This window comes from Gopherus evgoodei, chromosome 4, assembly GCF_007399415.2.
Source record: "Gopherus evgoodei ecotype Sinaloan lineage chromosome 4, rGopEvg1_v1.p, whole genome shotgun sequence".
NCBI lineage: Eukaryota > Metazoa > Chordata > Testudines > Testudinidae > Gopherus > Gopherus evgoodei.
In genome coordinates, this window is record NC_044325.1 from 143,993,913 (window position 1) to 144,012,253 (window position 18,341).

General features: G+C 42.0%; 2 protein-coding genes across 19 annotated transcripts in view; one reads left to right on the forward strand and one right to left on the reverse strand.

Moving 5' to 3' along the window:
• Positions 1 to 18,341, forward strand: part of PFKFB2 (6-phosphofructo-2-kinase/fructose-2,6-biphosphatase 2) — a 129,760-nt gene that overhangs the window by 63,345 nt on the left and 48,074 nt on the right. The gene's annotated exons all lie outside the window — the stretch shown is intronic.
• C4H1orf116 (chromosome 4 C1orf116 homolog) lies at positions 672 to 13,243 on the reverse strand. 7 transcript variants are annotated; one of them, XM_030561651.1, is made up of 5 exons: positions 10,567 to 10,627; positions 8,359 to 8,418; positions 5,751 to 5,902; positions 3,646 to 3,823; positions 672 to 3,065 (listed from the first exon to the last, which is right to left on the reverse strand). In XM_030561651.1, the coding sequence occupies exons 3-5, from the start codon at positions 5,841 to 5,843 to the stop codon at positions 1,687 to 1,689; spliced, it is 1,650 nt and encodes a 549-aa protein (XP_030417511.1). In that variant the 5' UTR covers positions 5,844 to 5,902; positions 8,359 to 8,418; positions 10,567 to 10,627; the 3' UTR covers positions 672 to 1,686. The 7 variants fall into 7 exon arrangements, with proteins under 7 accessions (XP_030417511.1, XP_030417510.1, XP_030417515.1 ...); XM_030561650.1 differs by lacking the exon at positions 10,567 to 10,627 and adding an exon at positions 10,376 to 10,556; XM_030561655.1 differs by lacking the exons at positions 8,359 to 8,418; positions 10,567 to 10,627 and adding an exon at positions 13,226 to 13,243.

Sequence of the window (18,341 nt, forward strand, 5' to 3'; positions counted from 1 at the left end):
TAATTGTCATGCTCACAGCTCAGGCCTCAGGATTTTCTGTAGCGCTGATGTGATCACTCAGAAGCATGAGCAACTCCTCGAGCCTCAGGCAGCTACATCCACTGAAGGGAAAATATTGTCTTCCATAGTAACTGATATATAACCATATGGGACATTGCTGGCAGGATGTTATGTGCCCAATGATTAATTAAAGAGTTGACTATGTTGCTCCTGGATACATGCATCATTGCAAGTTTTGCCAAGTCGGGGCAAGGCTTCATTGCTCAGGCTCATTGCTCATGAATAAATCAAATTAGCCTATACAATTTAAAAAGTCTGTATGTGATGAACTTGGAGAGGAGGCCAAGCCCATAGCAGAGAAAGATTTAGCCTTAGTGGTAGCTACCACTTCTCTAGAGTCTAATGTGCTAGAATAACTAACCGACCATATCAAGGTCAGTTCAGAAGTTGAATCAAGTTTTTGCTCTGGTTACCATTCAATGCAACTCTGCTTACTTTAGTGGCTTGCACTTCGTATCACAGCAAGACCAGTAACTGCTGTCATATTATAGAAATGGAAATAAATATCACATTAAAATAGTGCAACTTTTCAGGTTTTGCCACTCAAGTGCAGAGGGAACAGTTTCCTTATTGGTTCACTGCTCCAGGTTGAGAAGATATTTAAGAATAAAACGTGTTCTTCCCACTCTCCCCAACACTTTATTGTTGAAACATACTGTCTTTTAAAGAGAAAATCCACAAATACACAGTTGTCATTTGGCCATTTATAATAGTTTATTACCAAAATAAAAAACCTCTAAGATAAAAGGTGCATAACATAAAACCTGATGACAAGGCATCAGTAGTTTGCTCATACAGCTGGATACAATAAACCAGATGTCAGATAAGAGTTCATGAAAGCAACCAACAAAACAACAACTACCACCAATTTCTACTCACTTGTATTTTTCCTCATATTTGGCAGCAGTTCTGAATCGGATACCTATACGAGTTCTATTGCCAGTCATCTTTCACGCAGAGCAGCATCAGGCACACTTACTCCTCACTGCTATCTAGGCTAAAATATCCAGGTCCTGATCACACTGGCAGTTGCATATGCATCGCTCCCCTTGGCTTCAAGAGGTACGTGCATGTGCCCAACATGATGATCAGGTCCCAGAAAGCTTTGAATAAATGTTTTCTATTAATGAGACACACACAGACCTACCTGAGCCAAATCCTGCCATCCTGTCTTTCCCAAATTGGCTCCCCCAACCCTATTCAGCCACCACATGCCAGGAGTTCATGGTTTGCAAACAGCGAACATTTAGGGGAGCAAATGCAATAAACATTTAGGGGAATGTTCCCATCCATATACTTATTCCCATTACATATAAATAATTATATACACTATATACATGTGATGTCTATTTAGCATGACACTTTGAATAATTCTGATGGCCGTATTGATTCAGGCCTGCCCTCCTGAGGCCCTGGAGGGGTAGAAATCAAACTGTGAAGATGCTCATTTTTCATATTGCCAGTTCAGAGTGTGCAGAATTAATTTAAGTGTGCCTAGAACCCTGTTACAAACTTTGCTGTATTCACCCACACAGTTTTTGTCCCATTTTGCTTAAGAGGAAGGACAGAAGTTCCTGTATTCATAGCATAAAAACATAAGTGAATTTGCACAAAGTGTTTGATTGTTTATTCCTTCAGTAGGCCAAGTTTTTTCAGAGCCTCCCGCCGGTTATCATCTGTAGCTCCTTTAGGGGTGATTTTTACACTGACACAAGTAGGCCGGGGAAACTTCAGCAACGGGTAAGATTTGCGATTGTCACTTTTCCCCAGCTCCTCGTTATCAGTTTTGGATGCTTTGAGTTCGATAAAGTCTTCCCTTGTGCCGAGGGAAGCTGGGCGTGTTCGGTTATTCCTGATATCACTGGGAGCCGCCATCTTAAGGGCTGATGTTTTGCCAAGTGAGCTGCTGTCCATGTTCTGGTCTTTGCTGCTCAGACCTATGCCTGAACGCTCCAAGGAGTTGGATTTGATTGTCTGCCTCAAGCTAGGAGCAGTGCTCTCTGCTGGATGTAAATCTGAAGCATGTTTTTGGTCAGGTTTCCCATTCACAGGAACATCATCACTGTTTAAGTTATCCCTACTACCAGCTCTAGGAATGAGGACACGGTTTGGTTTGGGAGCAGTAGGTGGTCTGACAACATGGACTTTAGATTCCCTTCCTTTATCATGTAGGAGTCCTAACTTCTCCAACGCCTCCCACCTGGCCCTTTCCTGCTTTTCCACAGAAGAGTCACTGGTGTTGGATTTGTGCTTGGGTGAAGATGGAGAAAGCACTTTTCTATTGTGATTGGGGTCTATGAGTGGTGCTGGGCTGATTTTGCTAGGTTTCAGGATAATATTTGGTGGCAGTTTTCTTGGCTTTGGGGCTGTGGGGGGCCCTAGCTTGATGTTTGAATCCAGAGAAGCTTCTTTTGAGGGTGATTTCTCTTGGTTGTCTTGAAGATCAGGGGCGCTCTCTCTCCCCTTCTCACAAGGTTTCTTTTCCTCTTTCAGTGGCAGCCTTGCATTCTCTAGAGCAGAATGCTGTGATGCAACTTCAGCTTCATTCCCCATTGCTTCCTCAGCTTTTCCCTTTGTCTCCAAATTATTAGGTAGTAGCTCATCTTCACTGCCATTGCCAGACCCCTTGCTTCTGGGATCCTGGAAGGGTTCAGGAGGACAGATAATTACAGACTCCAAGTTTGATGGCTTTATCTGAGTACTCATGCTGGGCTGGTGATTTGACTTGTCCTCAACCCCCCTTTTCTTGGGCATCTTCCATGAAGATTTCCCTGGTTCTTGAGCTGTTCGACTTGGACCATTGGGGAGGTCAGCTGCTTTGCTGACAGAAATCTTGGTGGTTGTTTGTGCACTTCCTGCATTCACACTCCTTGGAAGACTGCGGTAGCCTGAGCTTGTAACCCCCACTGGAGCAGAACTTGAGAGAAGAGATCCATGTTTATCACCCTTTTGTTCTACTTCATGTCGCTGACCAAAACTTTCAGTGGGAGACCCACTGTCCAAATCTAGACAAAAAAAAAAAAGTGTTAAGTATGCAGCTATATGCAGAGCAGTGCATCAGGACCACCCACTAGTTACATACAGAGCTAACCTTTTTAAATGGGGCTGCCAATAGAACAGAGCCAAGATACCCAACTGAAGAGACTTACTGGGGCATGTTAGCAATAGGGAGGCTAATACATTTTCTTATTGCAAAGATAGTAAGTTTGCAGTTAGTGACACGCACATTGCCTGATGAGTCCTAGAGATTAACATTCAATATTTTCCAGTGTAATCAGCACATAGATATTTTGTCCTACAGTTTTGCAGACTAGCTGTTTACCTTTACCAGGACAACCAGCAGGCTCTTCTCCAAGGGTAACCTACACTAGGTGCACTGGAGAGAGATAAACCTTTAGTCACTTCTCCCTACCCTAGCACAGATTTTTCTAGTCAATTGTGCACTACCAGGTGTTTACTGTATGAGGGAAGCTGGGATAATGTTCTGTCCCTCCACTAAGATTTCCTGCATCACACGGCTTTCAGTCCTGGCCACAGTCCAGGCCCTGAGTTCTCTGGGGTTCAGAACACAAGTTTTAACCTTACTTTTTGGAACAACATCTCTCTTCGGCCATGTTCTGGGGAGCTTAGAACGTTCAGCATAATCTATCTCATCAGCAGAAACCCCACTGTCTGCTTCCGTATCCAGAGAATCAATAGTTTCTTCTAGGAACATCAAACATTCCTTTTCCTCCACAGATAAGTAGTCATAGCTGTTATCGCTCTTTAAAAAACAAAAACAAACCACAAATGGGGAAATTAGGCATAACGCTACTTACAATAGTATTTATAGTTTAAATGAAGCCAAGGACAGCTCTCTCCTGCTGGATCTAACTGTTGAATATCCAGAAACTGCCAATCTGCCTAGTGACAACAACTCAGCCACTCACCACCAGAAGCACTACTTAAGGGCAACCCCATTTGGCAGTATAATCAAGCTGCCTCTGAGGATTTGGCATTCCCAATCAAGCAGTTAGAATCATGCCCCTGGCAGCAACCACTAAGTTTCCTTTGAAGCTAATCCCGTAACACATTTGGCTGGCTAGTTGTACTCTGGACAGGTCACATTTGTATGGATCAGCCATATTGAGTTTTGGAAACTTGGCTAAGCATCCAGAAATTCAGATGTCTTAGGAGTATGATGGCTTCTCTCCATGCTCTGTAACCTCCCACACCCCCTCCCCCCCATTTTAAACAAGCCCTATAGGATCTGGCTCAGTTATCACTGGACTGTAAGCAACGCTTCTTCTGTGTCACATCAAGCCTTAGTGTCAAGGCCAACGTAAGATGCTATTTGACTCTGTAATGCATTGTCAGAGGCCTATAAAATTGAAGGCATGAAAGGGAAAAACTGCATTAGGCATGACACACAAACCTCCACCTTGGAAAAAACTCCCTTATTTTAGAAAAAGGCATCAAGCTGGATCTGGTATCATACAGCAACTAATTTGCCCATCCCTATTAGTTATAAACAGGTCTATTTCTGGTGTGCAGTAGTATGGAGGGCCTGTTCAGTACAGAACTGCAGTGACTTCATTGGAATATGCTCCAAGTCCAAGAGGAGTAATTAGTCTCCCTAATCCTGGAATGTGTTTGATACAAACTAGCCCTAATGGATGGATGCAAATGCATGATTTTCACCATCTAATGGGCCAAATTAATCACTGGTTTAATTACTGACTTAGTTGGAATTAAATCAAAGTGGAGTGTGGTTTAATACATGTCTCCTTTAGATAAACTTGGCGTCAGTTTGTTATAGTCAGTCACACTTTGGTCCCTCTCAGGAGATCAAGCCTGCTAGACTCCTCCTACCCAATGAACAGGGTGTGCGGGCCCTGACACAACTCAATCTAGATTCAAGGCTCTAGCAATTCAGAAGAGGCAAAATGCTAGTTCCCACTAGCCAAGCCATTCTGTGCTACACAAGCTCAGCACATTGGCAAACACACAGATACAGCCAATCAGCGCACCAGTTGGGAGCAGGTGATCAGCTTGTTTTGTAAACTTAAGTTTACCACTGATAGATCTCTCACTACACACTTCCATTGTACTACCATCTGGGAGCTTCAATAGATCTTAAGCAATATCACCACAGTTCAACTGCCAAGTGTTAAGATTGCTTTGGAGCCAGAGAAGGAGTTTGGCATCGCAATTCAGCTGTACTGATTCATGCCTGTAGCGATGAGTCTTTTATAGGACTGTGCTTCACTTCCTTTGCTTAGGCTAAGAGATCGCCTGTGTTTGTGCTGCACAATGGTTTGATTGCTGGATTATACAAGAGAGAGAGTCAATGAAAAAAACTGAGGAGTAAAGTGGCACCTTAGACTAAAATGTATTTGGGCATAAGCTTTCGTGGGTTTAAAAAAAAACAAAACAAACTTCAGATGCATGGAGTGAAAAAAACTTAACTCTTTGGGGCAGGAACCATCCTTTTGTTCCATGTTTATACAGTAACAAATACAATGGGGTCCTGATCCATGACAGGGGCCTCTTCATGTTACTGTAGTACAAATATGTATTTTAAAACTATAGAGAGAGGGAGAGAGAGTGCGCATGTGCGCACTTTCTGCCTACCTAGAATCCCTCCTTCAGAACTTATAGGCCACCCAGCTGCTAGCCATGGAGAAAAAGGTTACTTAATGTTTACTTACAAATTCAGAGTGGCTTGAGTTAGTGCTAACCATGCTGTCACAACTGCCAGAATCTTGACCAGCTGTCCCTAGCCACAAATCCTCTTTCGGCATATCACAAATCACTGTGGCAAGAACTTCCAGGAGCAGGTGTAGAGTAGTTCCAACTCAAGCTGCAGAAAGAGCATGACGTGTTAAGTGTTGTATTAATTATGCCCGGAACTTGCTCACACCAATTCAGACACATCAGCTATATTAGCATTCAACTCTAAGGAAGTAATGAGGACTTCAGACCTGTCTGATTTGGCCATCATTCTGTTCTGAAAGACTTTTCATAAGTTAATGACTTAAAAAAAAAATAGAAGTCATCTGGAAGACTTGAAAGCTCAATAGATCTGTAAGAGGGTAAATACCACCAATTCAAATCAAGCCCATTTTTGGTAGTGATCACAAGCTATCGCTATCCACTAACAGTCTAGGGGTCTCTGCAACATGAGTAAGGTATCAAGTATCAGAGGGTAGCCGTGTTAGTCTGGATCTGTAAAAGCAGCAAAGAATCCTGTGGCACCTTATAGACTAACAGACGTTTTGGAGCATGAGCTTTCGTGGGTGAATACCCACTTCCTCAGATGCATGTGAGGACATGCATCTGAGGAAGTGGGTATTCACCCACGAAAGCTCATGCTCCAAAACGTCTGTTAGTCTATAAGGTGCCACAGGATTCTTTGCTGCTTTTACATGAGTAAGGTAGTGATTAATGGGTAAGGGAAAAGAAAGCCAGAAAGCGAAAGTAATGCCACGGTTAGTTCTCAGCTCCGCTAGGCTCAGTCCACATGCTGGGATGGGATGAAGCAATTTCTGAAATTGTGCTGACCACTTTGTCCTTGTCTGCACTTGCTGTTTGAACATTTCAGTGCTGGTTCAACTGCATCCATTGGCAGAAGAGGGTAAAATTTGTAGCATAGACAAAGACTGAAAAAAACAAACAAACCCATAGCCAAGGTATTTTGGAGAGTTTAACAGGTGGGGCTAAATCTTACCAGCCTGCTAACTGAACTAGCTAGCACATTGCTTTGCCATGAGCTTCCTCTTTGCAAGGAGCTAGTTTTCTTCCACCCTACACCTCTAAATGATGCAAGTTTGTCAGCTGCCACAGGGAGAGGTGCTTGTTTACCTAAGTCATGAGTTTGGGTGGGTGTGTTCATAGCATAGCCTGTGTGAAGAAGAGCACCTCACAGAGGTTCCTTGTTCTCACTGTAATGCCAAGAGGAAAAGATCTTGCTTCAGATAGCGCTAGATTGCCAAGGGTCTCTGTGAAACTGGATTAGGAGGCCCAGATAAACTGTAGCGACTCATTTAATGGGACTGTGAGAGCTTTGATTTAAAAAAAAAAAAGTTGGAATTCAGAGACACATGAGATGTACTTTTTTTCCTTGAATCAGTGAAATTCCAGTTACGTACAAAACATTGAACTCCTTTCATCCTAGGATTTAAAGCATTGTGCAGAATGGGAGTAAATTATCCCCATTTTCCCCACAAAGGATCAGAGGCTAAGCAACTTGCCCAAGTCCCTCAGCAAGGCAGCAGCAGAGCTGAGAATGGAACACTGGTTTCTCTCCCTACTCCAGCCACTAGACCATGCTGCCTTGCAACCACACTGTCACAAACTCCATAGTTAAATCTGTGACCAGCCCTGCATCATCAAGCTTATTGTCAACCCCACCCTCTACACATTCTAAAAGTCATCCAGCCACTGATCAGTATCATTCCCTCCCATCATGGGCAACTGGTCTTGAGACTAAAATCAGATTTCTAACCCACATATGTTAAGACCATGAAAGTCAATGTGGTACAAATATTGCCTATTTTATGAATAATTGTATGACAAGCCCTCAAGTCCAACATGCCAAAATGACCACTGCAGAGACATTGTCACAGGTAATAGAAATAGCTAGGAAATTGTCACTGATGGATGCAGAGCCCATATGCAATGGCTGCTTTTCTAGAGGTCACTTCTTCCCCTGATACTAGCAGGTATTTGAATGTTTCTAGGCTAATATGTTTAAGATAGAGGCTAAACTCAAGTGTATTGTTATCAGTAATTAGCTCCCAAGAGACTTCCAGCTCCTTACACCTGGTGGCAAGTTCAGACGAGTGGGTAGTTTTAAACATGTTGCTTTTAGACAAGTTTGTATGTACAGTATCCAGTGACAACCCTTTATGGAGGCAGAGAAAAAACTACGCATTTCAGCAAAAGCGAAGATATGAAGTTTGAAATGGAGGTCAAATGTTGACTGAGAATGAGAGGGCCTTTCCTAGGCTTAACACTAGAATGCATTGCTAAGGGATTTAGGGGGTGTGATTAACTCAGGTTAACTAAGGCTAAAAGTTTAGCTTAAAAAAGGTGTAGTTATTTATAGTCATAAAATCTGAGACATGAAATATTAACATTCTGAAACACAGCTCAGCGATACTGCATATTTAAAAAAAAAGTGATACATATTTTCCAGATGCATGCTGCCTATTCTTCAGAGAGAGGAGAAGGGCAGGGCCATAAATACTTAATCCACTAAACACTGCCAGTATTACCCATCAGAAGGAAAGGCAAAGCAATTCTTTGTAGTGTTACCTGGTGTGGCCTTCAGCAATGTGGCAGCTGGCTTCTTTTAACAGCATCAGGAAGCCACATCTAGTAATACAGGATTAGTCAGACTGAGACTGCTGTATGCATGGAGCGATCATATCTCCTACAGTGTGTATTGGAATTTATTCTCTATCTTTATTCAGGAAATACTTAAAAATTCTCAATTTAATGTTCAATAAAGTATTATTTGAAATAAAGTACCACCCTGCGGTCTAGGATAGCAGGTAGTTTTTACAGCCAGCTGTCCAACAGTTTGGCAGTAGGAGGACCAGGTTGAGTGCAAGGGACCCTAGGACATTATGGGATCTATGACTTAGTAATGCTAACAATGCAAGAAGCCAGATGCTAACATTAGTTTGAATGAGACCCACAAGTTTGCTTCAGTGGCACTCGTAACCTCTTCATTAGTTCCCCACTCAAACATTTAGGAGTGAATTGGTGTTTGTGGGAAGTCAAAGTCTTACACCTACTTATGTGATGGCTGAAACCTGAAGTGGCTAGTTCAAGCTAGCTTCCTGTTCACAACTATTTGTCATCCACACAACAGAAACAATGCCCTGTGACCAGTTACATATCATAAACAACAAAATACAGGCTCTCCAAATTTGAGCACAAGTGTTTAGGTTCTATATAAAGAGATATGTCACTCTTTGTGAAGAGACCTAAATTCATCTAATTATTAGGAATAAAAAGTTCACCTGGATCCGTATCACAGCCTCAAATGTGGTATTTACAAAAATATACAACTAACCACCATGCAGAGTTGCATGATTACTATACACTGTCTCATTTGTTCTTTAGGACAAAGCTGGGGAAGAAAAACCTTCTGGACTACCAACACACACACACACACGCTTACGGGGTAGATAAAGGTGTCAAAAAATGGAAAGAACAACAATTTGAGTTTACCTTCTAGGTTCTCTCCCCACCCACTCCTGATCTTACATCATGAACTTCAACCCACTATAGCTGGTCAAAAAGTGACAAGAAAAATTGAGTGAAGTTTTTCCCCCTTTGCGAGGTTCAAAACAGTTATAAAAACACTTTCCCATTTACTCTCCCCCCCCCCCCCCCCGAAAAAAGTCGGCAAACTACATTTCAGTAACCATTTTGACTTTTAAAACTGAGAAACTAAATTTCAACAATACCCAGCTTCTCTACTTTTTTGTTTCAGAAAAAAAAGCCATTTTTGCAATAATCAAGTTTAACCAAAAAACCCCCAAACAAATAAATGCAGTTATCTGCATTGCTATGACTGCTCTTCAAAGCTTTGACCAGCAATCAGCAATGGGCTAGGCAACACTTAATTCTGTATATCAAGGCAGCTTTTAATGCAGCTACTAACACAAGTATTAGTGACGCAGCTATTTGAGCAACACATTCATGAAGCTTTTTTTAGCTAGGGCAGAACAAGTACACAAAACACACTTTACACACAGGTGCAAAGGGCACAATCTTGTTCAACAGACCGCTTCCACAGGCGCAAAAAAGTTCAACTAAAATTCTTGGCAGCTAAAGTTGCAACTCCTTTTAGCTCTACAACAACAGGATCAGAGGCATCAAGGCTCAAGCTGAAAGGAGATGGAAGCTACTGTCATACCAGTTCCTCTTGGTTACATAAGCAGATTTAATTGCTAAGTTTTTCTTGTTAACTTCTAACTAGCATGGGAAACTGTATTAAGAACATCACATGTTTCTAAATCAGAAGAAATCAAAAAGACTGCCCCTACCCCCCAAATTACTGATCATAAACCATTTTAATTTTTAGGGTCTAGAAGCTAAAGACCCTGAGTAAAATCCTGATTTAGAGTCAATGGGATTTACATTCCACCCTTGTGAGTTTTATCTCCCACTCTCACTAGTCTTCTCCTTAGAAACCAGGCAAAATAAACTATTACTTGTCACTCATTAGAAGCTTTTAATTTCTGTCACTAAAGCTGGTTGCAGAGGAACCTTTTCTCAGCACTAATAAGGAAACAGTGAGAAATCTAGAAAGCTTTACCTGAAATTTCGTCCACAGCCCCTGCAGAGCAGGCAGATTGCAGCAACAGATATTGAAATTGCAGGGAGGAAATCTGAGTAAGACTCAAAGGCTGTTTCCCAAACTCCTAGTCCACCACACTCCTCCCCAGCTGTCCCAGAATCTCTCCACTTTATGTTAAACAAATACAGCTCAGTTAGAGATTAACTCACCTTAACTAGAATGGAGCGAAGGATCAAAAGTCTCTGTTTCTCTAAGCAAGGAACGGAAACCCCTCCTATTCTGTTCTGCTTATGACCTATCACTGACTTACCTGGACAGGTATGCCTCACCCACCCTGCTGTTGACTACCACCCAATCACAAATCCTCCTCCCAACTTCTCACTCCAGCTGTTCTCAAAAGTAACGAGGGAGGGAGGGGCTTGATGTGGGGGTGGGGTGGAACTCTTTTTGACCAATCAAAGCTCTTGGCCTCATACCATGATAGCCAATGAGATCAGAGGGTGGGGTACCCTTTGTGGTAGCTGGAGAGAGGGTGAGTGCAGCAAAAAGGGGTCTGATAGTTAGTTGAGGGAACGCCAAAGAGACAGGTGAACAAATGAAAGTTAAACTAATTTCTCAACTGTCACCAGAAGCTTCTTCGCTGCTCCTAAGTGGGGCCATTTTCTCTCCCTTTTCCTTTGTCAATGGCTTAGTGCAACTGAGGTGTGCAGACTGGCTGACTCAGAATGCTTTAGTCCTCTGTCCACAGAACAGGTACAGGTGGGGCAAGCTCCTCATCTCTTGATGCTAACAAAATACCTCTTCCTTGGACCTAAGGAGGTCAGTTGCAGGGTGATGTAATCCTTTCAGAATACTGATACTTTGCATGCCTAGAGCAACTTTCATCTGAGGGAAAGTGTTTTATGAACATTCCCTTATTATTCCTGGGAGAAAGGTACTAACATCACTCTTTTATAGCTGGAGAAACTGAAGTCCTGACTCCTTGGCTTCTTGCCCCTTGTCTTTTGTCAATAGACCCATTGCTTTCCAACTTTTGCTGAGACTGAACAGGCATGCCAGTTGCTGTGGTGTTTCTTATTGTAAGATCACCTGTCCTCTCTCAGCTAGACTGACAACCAAGTCACTTCTTACAGGTCACTGAGCAGCTCTTTCATTTCTGCTGCCCCCCATCCCTCTAACTTCCTGCCTCTGTCTTAAACATTTTAAATAGGTCTCACAGGAGACACCTTAATCTGGTATCCTGTTCTTCTGCATATTTAGTGACGTTTGGAGGAGTCAAACTCGTAGCCTTGACCAAACTGTGTGTGTACATAATAATTAGCTCTCTTATGAGGTGTCTAGTAGTGTGTGGCAGTGAATATATTAGTTCTCAGCAAGTTTATTCTCTTATGTGGTTAAGTAGCTTAGATTTTACAGCTCAGTGCAGAAGAGCTTTAATAGGATGATTTTTTTCCCCTCAGCTATAAAAATGTGCATTGCTAGTAAAACAAGCTTGTGTCTGTGTATCACTAAAGAGAAGAATGAGGGAGGATTTGATAACTGCTTTCAGCTACCTGAAAGGGGGGGGGGGGACCCGCTGTTCTCAGTGGTAACAGATGACAGAACAAGGAGTAATGGTCTCATGTTGCAGTGGGGGAGGTTTAGCTTGGATATTAGGGAAAACTTTTTCACTATGAGTGTGGTTAAGTACCGGAATGGGTTACCTAGGGAGGTGGTGGAATCTCCTTCCTTTAGAGGTTTATAAGGTCAGTCTTGACAAAGCCCTGGCTGGGATGATTTAGTTGGGGATTGGACTAGATGACCTCCTGAGGTCCCTTCCAATCCGGATATTCTGTGAAAGGCTTCCAAGACTGGACCACCCCTACAGATATCCCAATCATCTGTATCTCCATTAACAGTCTTTGTAGCAAACCTAGCACCCACAGCAATGAGTTCATGCAATATGCATTCCTGCTTCCTGACTGTTTTGTGAACTTCGACACCAATCAAGCAGGGGAATCTTTTCCCTCAGCCATATAAGCAACTGATTGCTCTTAGACAATAGCACCTCTCTCTCAAGCTATTGTAACAGCTGCTTTCAGCTGCTGCTGGAGTCAAGCAACTCAGGCTGGTAATGCCAGTGAAATCAGTGACTTTAATTTGACCTTGTGTATTGACCCTATCGTGTGCCTTCAACTCCCAGTGACTGCAGCAGGAACAGGATTAGAGTCTGAGGGTCTGATTCTGCCAACTCTTGCTCATGTGAGTAGCCCTAACCTCAGTGGTGTCATTGCTGTGAGTAACAGCTACTCACGTGCATAAGGGCTTGCAGATTCAAGTCTAAGTGCAAGCCATTCATTAACAAAACTCCCGAGTGTAACTTGCAACTGTTAGATCAAGGGGGACCTTGGCCCAGTGAGAATTCACAGGCAGAGCGCATGCAGGATTGAGGCCCAGTGTTAGCCCTGGCATAGTGCATACTGAGAGTTAATGTTTTATTTTTGTGGGAGACGAAACAAGAGTAAGTGTGAGTGCACACACTTTCCATCATGATTCTGCCATTTGCATTAGCACTTGCCCCAGACTGCAAAAGGGGGGGAAAAAAAAACTATTTACAAATGCCATTAAAGCACTCTCGCAGCACTCACAGATGGTGATGAGCATGGAAATATTTTTCCTAACAAGGAAGGTTTGAATGTTGAGCCATAGGTCCTGTGCAAAGCTCAATCCTCCTGGCTCCATCCCCCCATGATACTTTCTCTACTTCCGAGGGTTTCACTCCCTCTCCTGCCTGAACACCTTCCACTTCTCATTCAAAGCCACTTGTTATCTGAAGTGAAAAGACATTTCCTTTGGTAGCATCTTCACCTCCACGAACAAGCATGTCACCTCTGCAGTCTGTCTCCATTAGGCAGATAGAGTCCAGATATTATTTTCAGACTGAGCCATCCCTTGGATCACTCAGCTGACTCTGTGCTGTGCAGTAGGAGCTGTTAAAAGAATGAGTTGTCCTTTTCTGTTTCCCTGACTTTAGGATCTGAGGCTACTATTAAAGTTACACCCCTTCTGGTTGGTGAGCAGTGTAGGGCTTTTTTCTGCTGCTCGCATTTGCTCCATGAGGTTTCCCACATCCAGCCACCAAAAAAATCCCAGAATAACACCAGCAGCAAACTCCCATCACTCAAATCCACTAGCTGACAGGCTCACTCAGGGGTACAAGCTTCAGTTATAAAGAAAGGAGCTGCTCCTATTGCAACATGTATTCCCTTAGCACTGCCTTGAATAGTTAGGTGGAACTGTTGTTTAGCCATACAGAGCCATGTAGAAAAAACTAAGGCAAAGAGGCAGCTGGACCAAAGAGGCACAGAGATTCGCTTCTCAGCATTTCCAGGTCATCCTCCAATCAAATGGCAGAGGGTATGGGGGTCCTAGAGCAAGGAAGGGGCGGTCTCCTAAAGCCATGGATCCGAAGAGAAGGGGGACACACACAAGTGATACAGCTTGCTGCCACATGCCTGAGACCCCAGGGACAGTTGCAGAGAGTTACATGCAGGAATTAATGCCATTTCAGCATTAAAACCAGGTGAGCGATCCATGCGGTTATACCTGGGAAGAGAATCAGGCTGGATGTCAGAGTTGCTGGTCCTCAGTTTTACCCCTAAAACACCACTAGCCTGTATAATTGAGTGGATTTGACATTTATGTTCCTTCCCTGATATATAATTGGCATTTTATGCATCCATGCTCTATAAAGATGATCCATAGAGGAAAGAGTTGTATTGGTGGTTGTATTTAAGAAATCTAAGATTTCACCCATCTACCTACCACTTGCTCAGTTCATAAACATAGTCTTGAAAATTAATATAAATTTTAAAAGTATGGGGTGGGATTTTGAAAAATACTCAGCATTGACCGAACACTGCTCCTGTTGAAATAAATAAGACTCCCATTGCCTTCACTGGGAGCAGAATTAAGCCAACACTGAGTGCTTTTGAAAATGTTTATACATTTTACCATTTCTCTCTTGTCCTAAAGCTAAGGGCAATATGTCTCTGTTCAAAATGTCCTGAGCTGTTTATTTTATTTTGCTGTAAAAAAGAGAGAATCTTGCTTCATCTGGAGCAGAAGATTGTAGCAGAGTTGATATTTTTCTTACAATTACTACCATGTAACATTTAATGTTAGTGCATAAACAAATTCAGGCGGACACATGCTTGGTGGTATGCAGCACAGCTGTAAATATACATTATGCACACTCAGGATTCATAGTCTGCAACAGTGTTGTTCCATACACAGGCACTTGAAGGTCACACTATTCATATACACCATTACAGCCAAAGGACACTAATTGTGGTCCAATCTTGTAATCCTTGGGTCATGAAACTTCTACTGACATATATAAGTGTTCCATCTGCAATAGCATACTTGTTTTAAAGTCATTTTAAAAAAAATCCCTTTACTCTAGGTCTAATATCAGATAGCAAATTATATTTAAAAATTTATTTGCATTTCACTAATGAATGAATTAGATTTATGTCCCTCTTGTTTATATCATTTTCTAGTTAGGAAAATAGGGATTGCCAAGCTGCATAAGTGCTCATTTAGTGCAGTTTGCTGTTTCCAAGAGGCCAGAACCAAATGCTTTAGAGGAAGATGCAAAAAACTCTGTAGTGATGGTTATGGAATAAGCTGTCCCTGGGTACAGTTTCTTCCTAATCCCCTTAATTAGAATGTGGTTTATGGAAATTCTCTTAAATTTTGGAAAACTTTTTTTCAAATAATTTTACCTTTCAGTAGTTTGGCAGTTTCTTTGTGAGCAAAATAGTATTTGGAAAAAGAAACTGCTTACAATTCTTCTGTCCTTTACTTGATATTTTTCTTCCCGTTACTGTGGGTTTGGTGCTTTGCACAACAGCTTTCCACAAGCTACACATTCTCTTTGCTTAATAATTAACAACAAGGTTCCTTTTGGAGGAGAGGCACAAACACTGACCGTACTAAATCTATAAATGTTTGATATTACCTTTGAATAAAAACATGACCTATTTTAACACTTGATATGCACTCCCACAATATAGTCAAATATGTGGCTCAACAAGTTAAAGGACATGCCGTTTAGGTGATTTGCTCTATGACAAGCTTCTGGCTGGTTCTTGCCTATTTTTCCTCTCTATGCAGGCAAGTTAAGTAATCAGAAAAGTGTATTTACCCAAGTGTATTTACACAAGACACGAGAAGTCATTCTTCCGCTTTACTCTGAGCTGGTTAGGCCTCAACTGGAGTATTGTGTCCAGTTCTGGGCACCGCATTTCAAGAAAGATGTGCAGAAATTGGAGAGGGTCCAGAGAAGAGCAACAAGAATGATTAAAGGTCTTGAGAACATGACCTATGAAGGAAGGCTGAAAGAATTGGGTTTGTTTAGTTTGGAAAAGAGAAGACTGAGAGGGGACATGATAGCAGTTTTCAGGTATCTAAAAGGGTGTCATCAGGAGGAGGGAGAAAACTTGTTCACCTTAGCCTCCAATGATAGAACAAGAAGCAATGGGCTTAAACTGCAGCAAGGGAGATTTAGGTTGGACATTAGGAAAAAGTTCCTAACTGTCAGGGTAGTTAAACACTGGAATAGATTGCCTAGGGAAGTTGTGGAATCTCCATCTCTGGAGATATTTAAGAGAAGGTTAGATAAATGTCTATTAGGGATGGTCTAGACAGTATTTGGTCCTGCCATGAGGGCAGGGGACTGGATTCGATGACTTCTTGAGGTCCCTTCCAGTCCTAGAGCCTACGAGTCTATTGCAAGTGCAAATAGAATTTTGTTTTGTAGATATTCTGAGCCATGTGTTATGCTATCAGCACCTCTACTGATTTAGCAGGACTCAGAATAGTTCTAATTACTTGAAAATAGAACCCCTCGCAGCCTGATACCCTCTGCGTGAATTAAACATGTCATAGCATCTATTAATTTAAGTCCTGATCTGCAAGGGGCATAGCACTCTTATCTCCCATTAAAGTACCAAAGGCACAGCACCTTTAAGGAGTCAGCCTATAAAAAGTCCCTGTTTGACTGCACAGAAACTAAAGACCCTATCCATGATATAATGCATCAGTGAGAACCTGAGTTGTTTTTCATGTCCTTCCAACAATATAGGGCAGGGGCAATCTAAACTGTGCGTGATTTTATATATAGAGTAGGAAGCACACACAATGATATAAACAAACACCCCATTCCCAACACAAAAGGACTTTGGACGTGTTAACAAGTTCAATGTACCTCACCCTATTGATAAATACAAATAATTCAGTATAGACACTGAGGGTGTGTTGTGGGGGGCGCGGAAAGGACTAAAATGTGCTTGTGGATAAGATATCTTACCAGGCTGGGCTAATCACCTATAATGTAGTGCTATTTCCACTTGGCTGTGGAGGACTGTCAGGCACTTTTCTCCTGTCAGCTGTGTACAGTTCAGCACCAAACCAATTAATTAGGCAAAATGCTAATTTACATAGCATGTCACATTTTCAAAATACGTTATAATATTGAACCTTAACACAGCTGTGAGATAGTTAAGTTTCCCCATTTTACAGAAGGAATAAAAGAAGGCAGAGATCTTAAGTGATTTGCCCAAGGTCAGAAGTAGTGAGTATTAGAGATACAGTTACAACTCAGGAGTTGACTTCCAGCACAGTTACAGTACAATCTCTCCCCCTCTTATTTTCCCATAGTACAAAGGACACTGCAGCCATTGTCAGGCTGGGAAGATGTGTTTATTAATTGCTTCGTTGCCAGTCATTCATTACAAATAGCTTCATGGTACTTGGAATCAGAGTAGCAAAGCAGTGATTTGCCCCACCTCTCCACTGTAGTTTTACTTCACTTGGTCCAAGCCAGAACAGGAAGGTAATAGTGAAAACTGGAGGCCCAATCTCATTTAAAACCGAAAGTATGAAAGATTGCTTACATTTTAGGCGTTACTACAATTTTCAAAACCAGTTATGTCCTGTTACAGGGCAATGCAGCTTTTATTAATATATTGTACAAAAATCAAAAGATGTTTCTGAAAACAAACATTTAAGTCACGGAATGACAATTATACTGGAAGTAGCAGCTAGCTCCCAATGTTTTGTGGGGCAGCTAACTGCCTAGGATGTTTGTTCAAAAGAGAGACTTAATTTTGGTGGGCAATACAATCCTTGCTGCAAAAACATAGTAATGCATGAGGAAATGTTTTCACCATCACTAGTATTTCACTCCCCCACAGACATCCCATTTTGTCTATGTACTTTGTTTCCAGGACCATGTAGGCAGTCAACTAGAGAAATATAGTAACAGACTCTTGACTAGATTATGGGTTTTAGTGCAAATATCACTTTCAACAATGAAAGACTGCACTCAACTGATTTCTGCTCCAAGGAAAATAGGGCTGCTTATAAGCCCCCTGGCAACGAGAAATTCTTCCATAGGGTTTACCAAAGCCAGCTGAAATGAGTTAAAACTGTAACTGGCTTGTCTTCACAAGCTTTGTAATATGTGGCTAGTTAACATGGGTTAAACATACCTTTTTTCCTACTGAAGACAAGGCCATATAAGAACGTACGTAGTTTTGGAAGCTCATTAGTGTTAAACCATCTGTGCACCAAGGGGAGAACAGGTGCCCTAATACACACCTCTACCCTGATACAACACAACCCGCTATAACATGAATTTGGATATAATGCGGTAAAGCAGCGCTCCGGGGGGGGGCAGGCTGCGCACTCCGGCAGATCAAAGCAAGTTTGATATAACACATTTTCACCTATAAAGTAAGAGGTTTTTTTTGGTTCCTGAGGACAGAGTTATATCAGAGTAGAGGTGTAGCTGCAGTTCAAAATTTAATACCTTCTAGTACTTGTTTAGCCTTACAAAATGGCCATGAAAACTAATCCGATTAAGCCCAGTATCTACTCATTCAGATCCTGACTTGGGGGTGGGGGGGTGGGTTATTTGTCAAACTACAATACTCAGTTG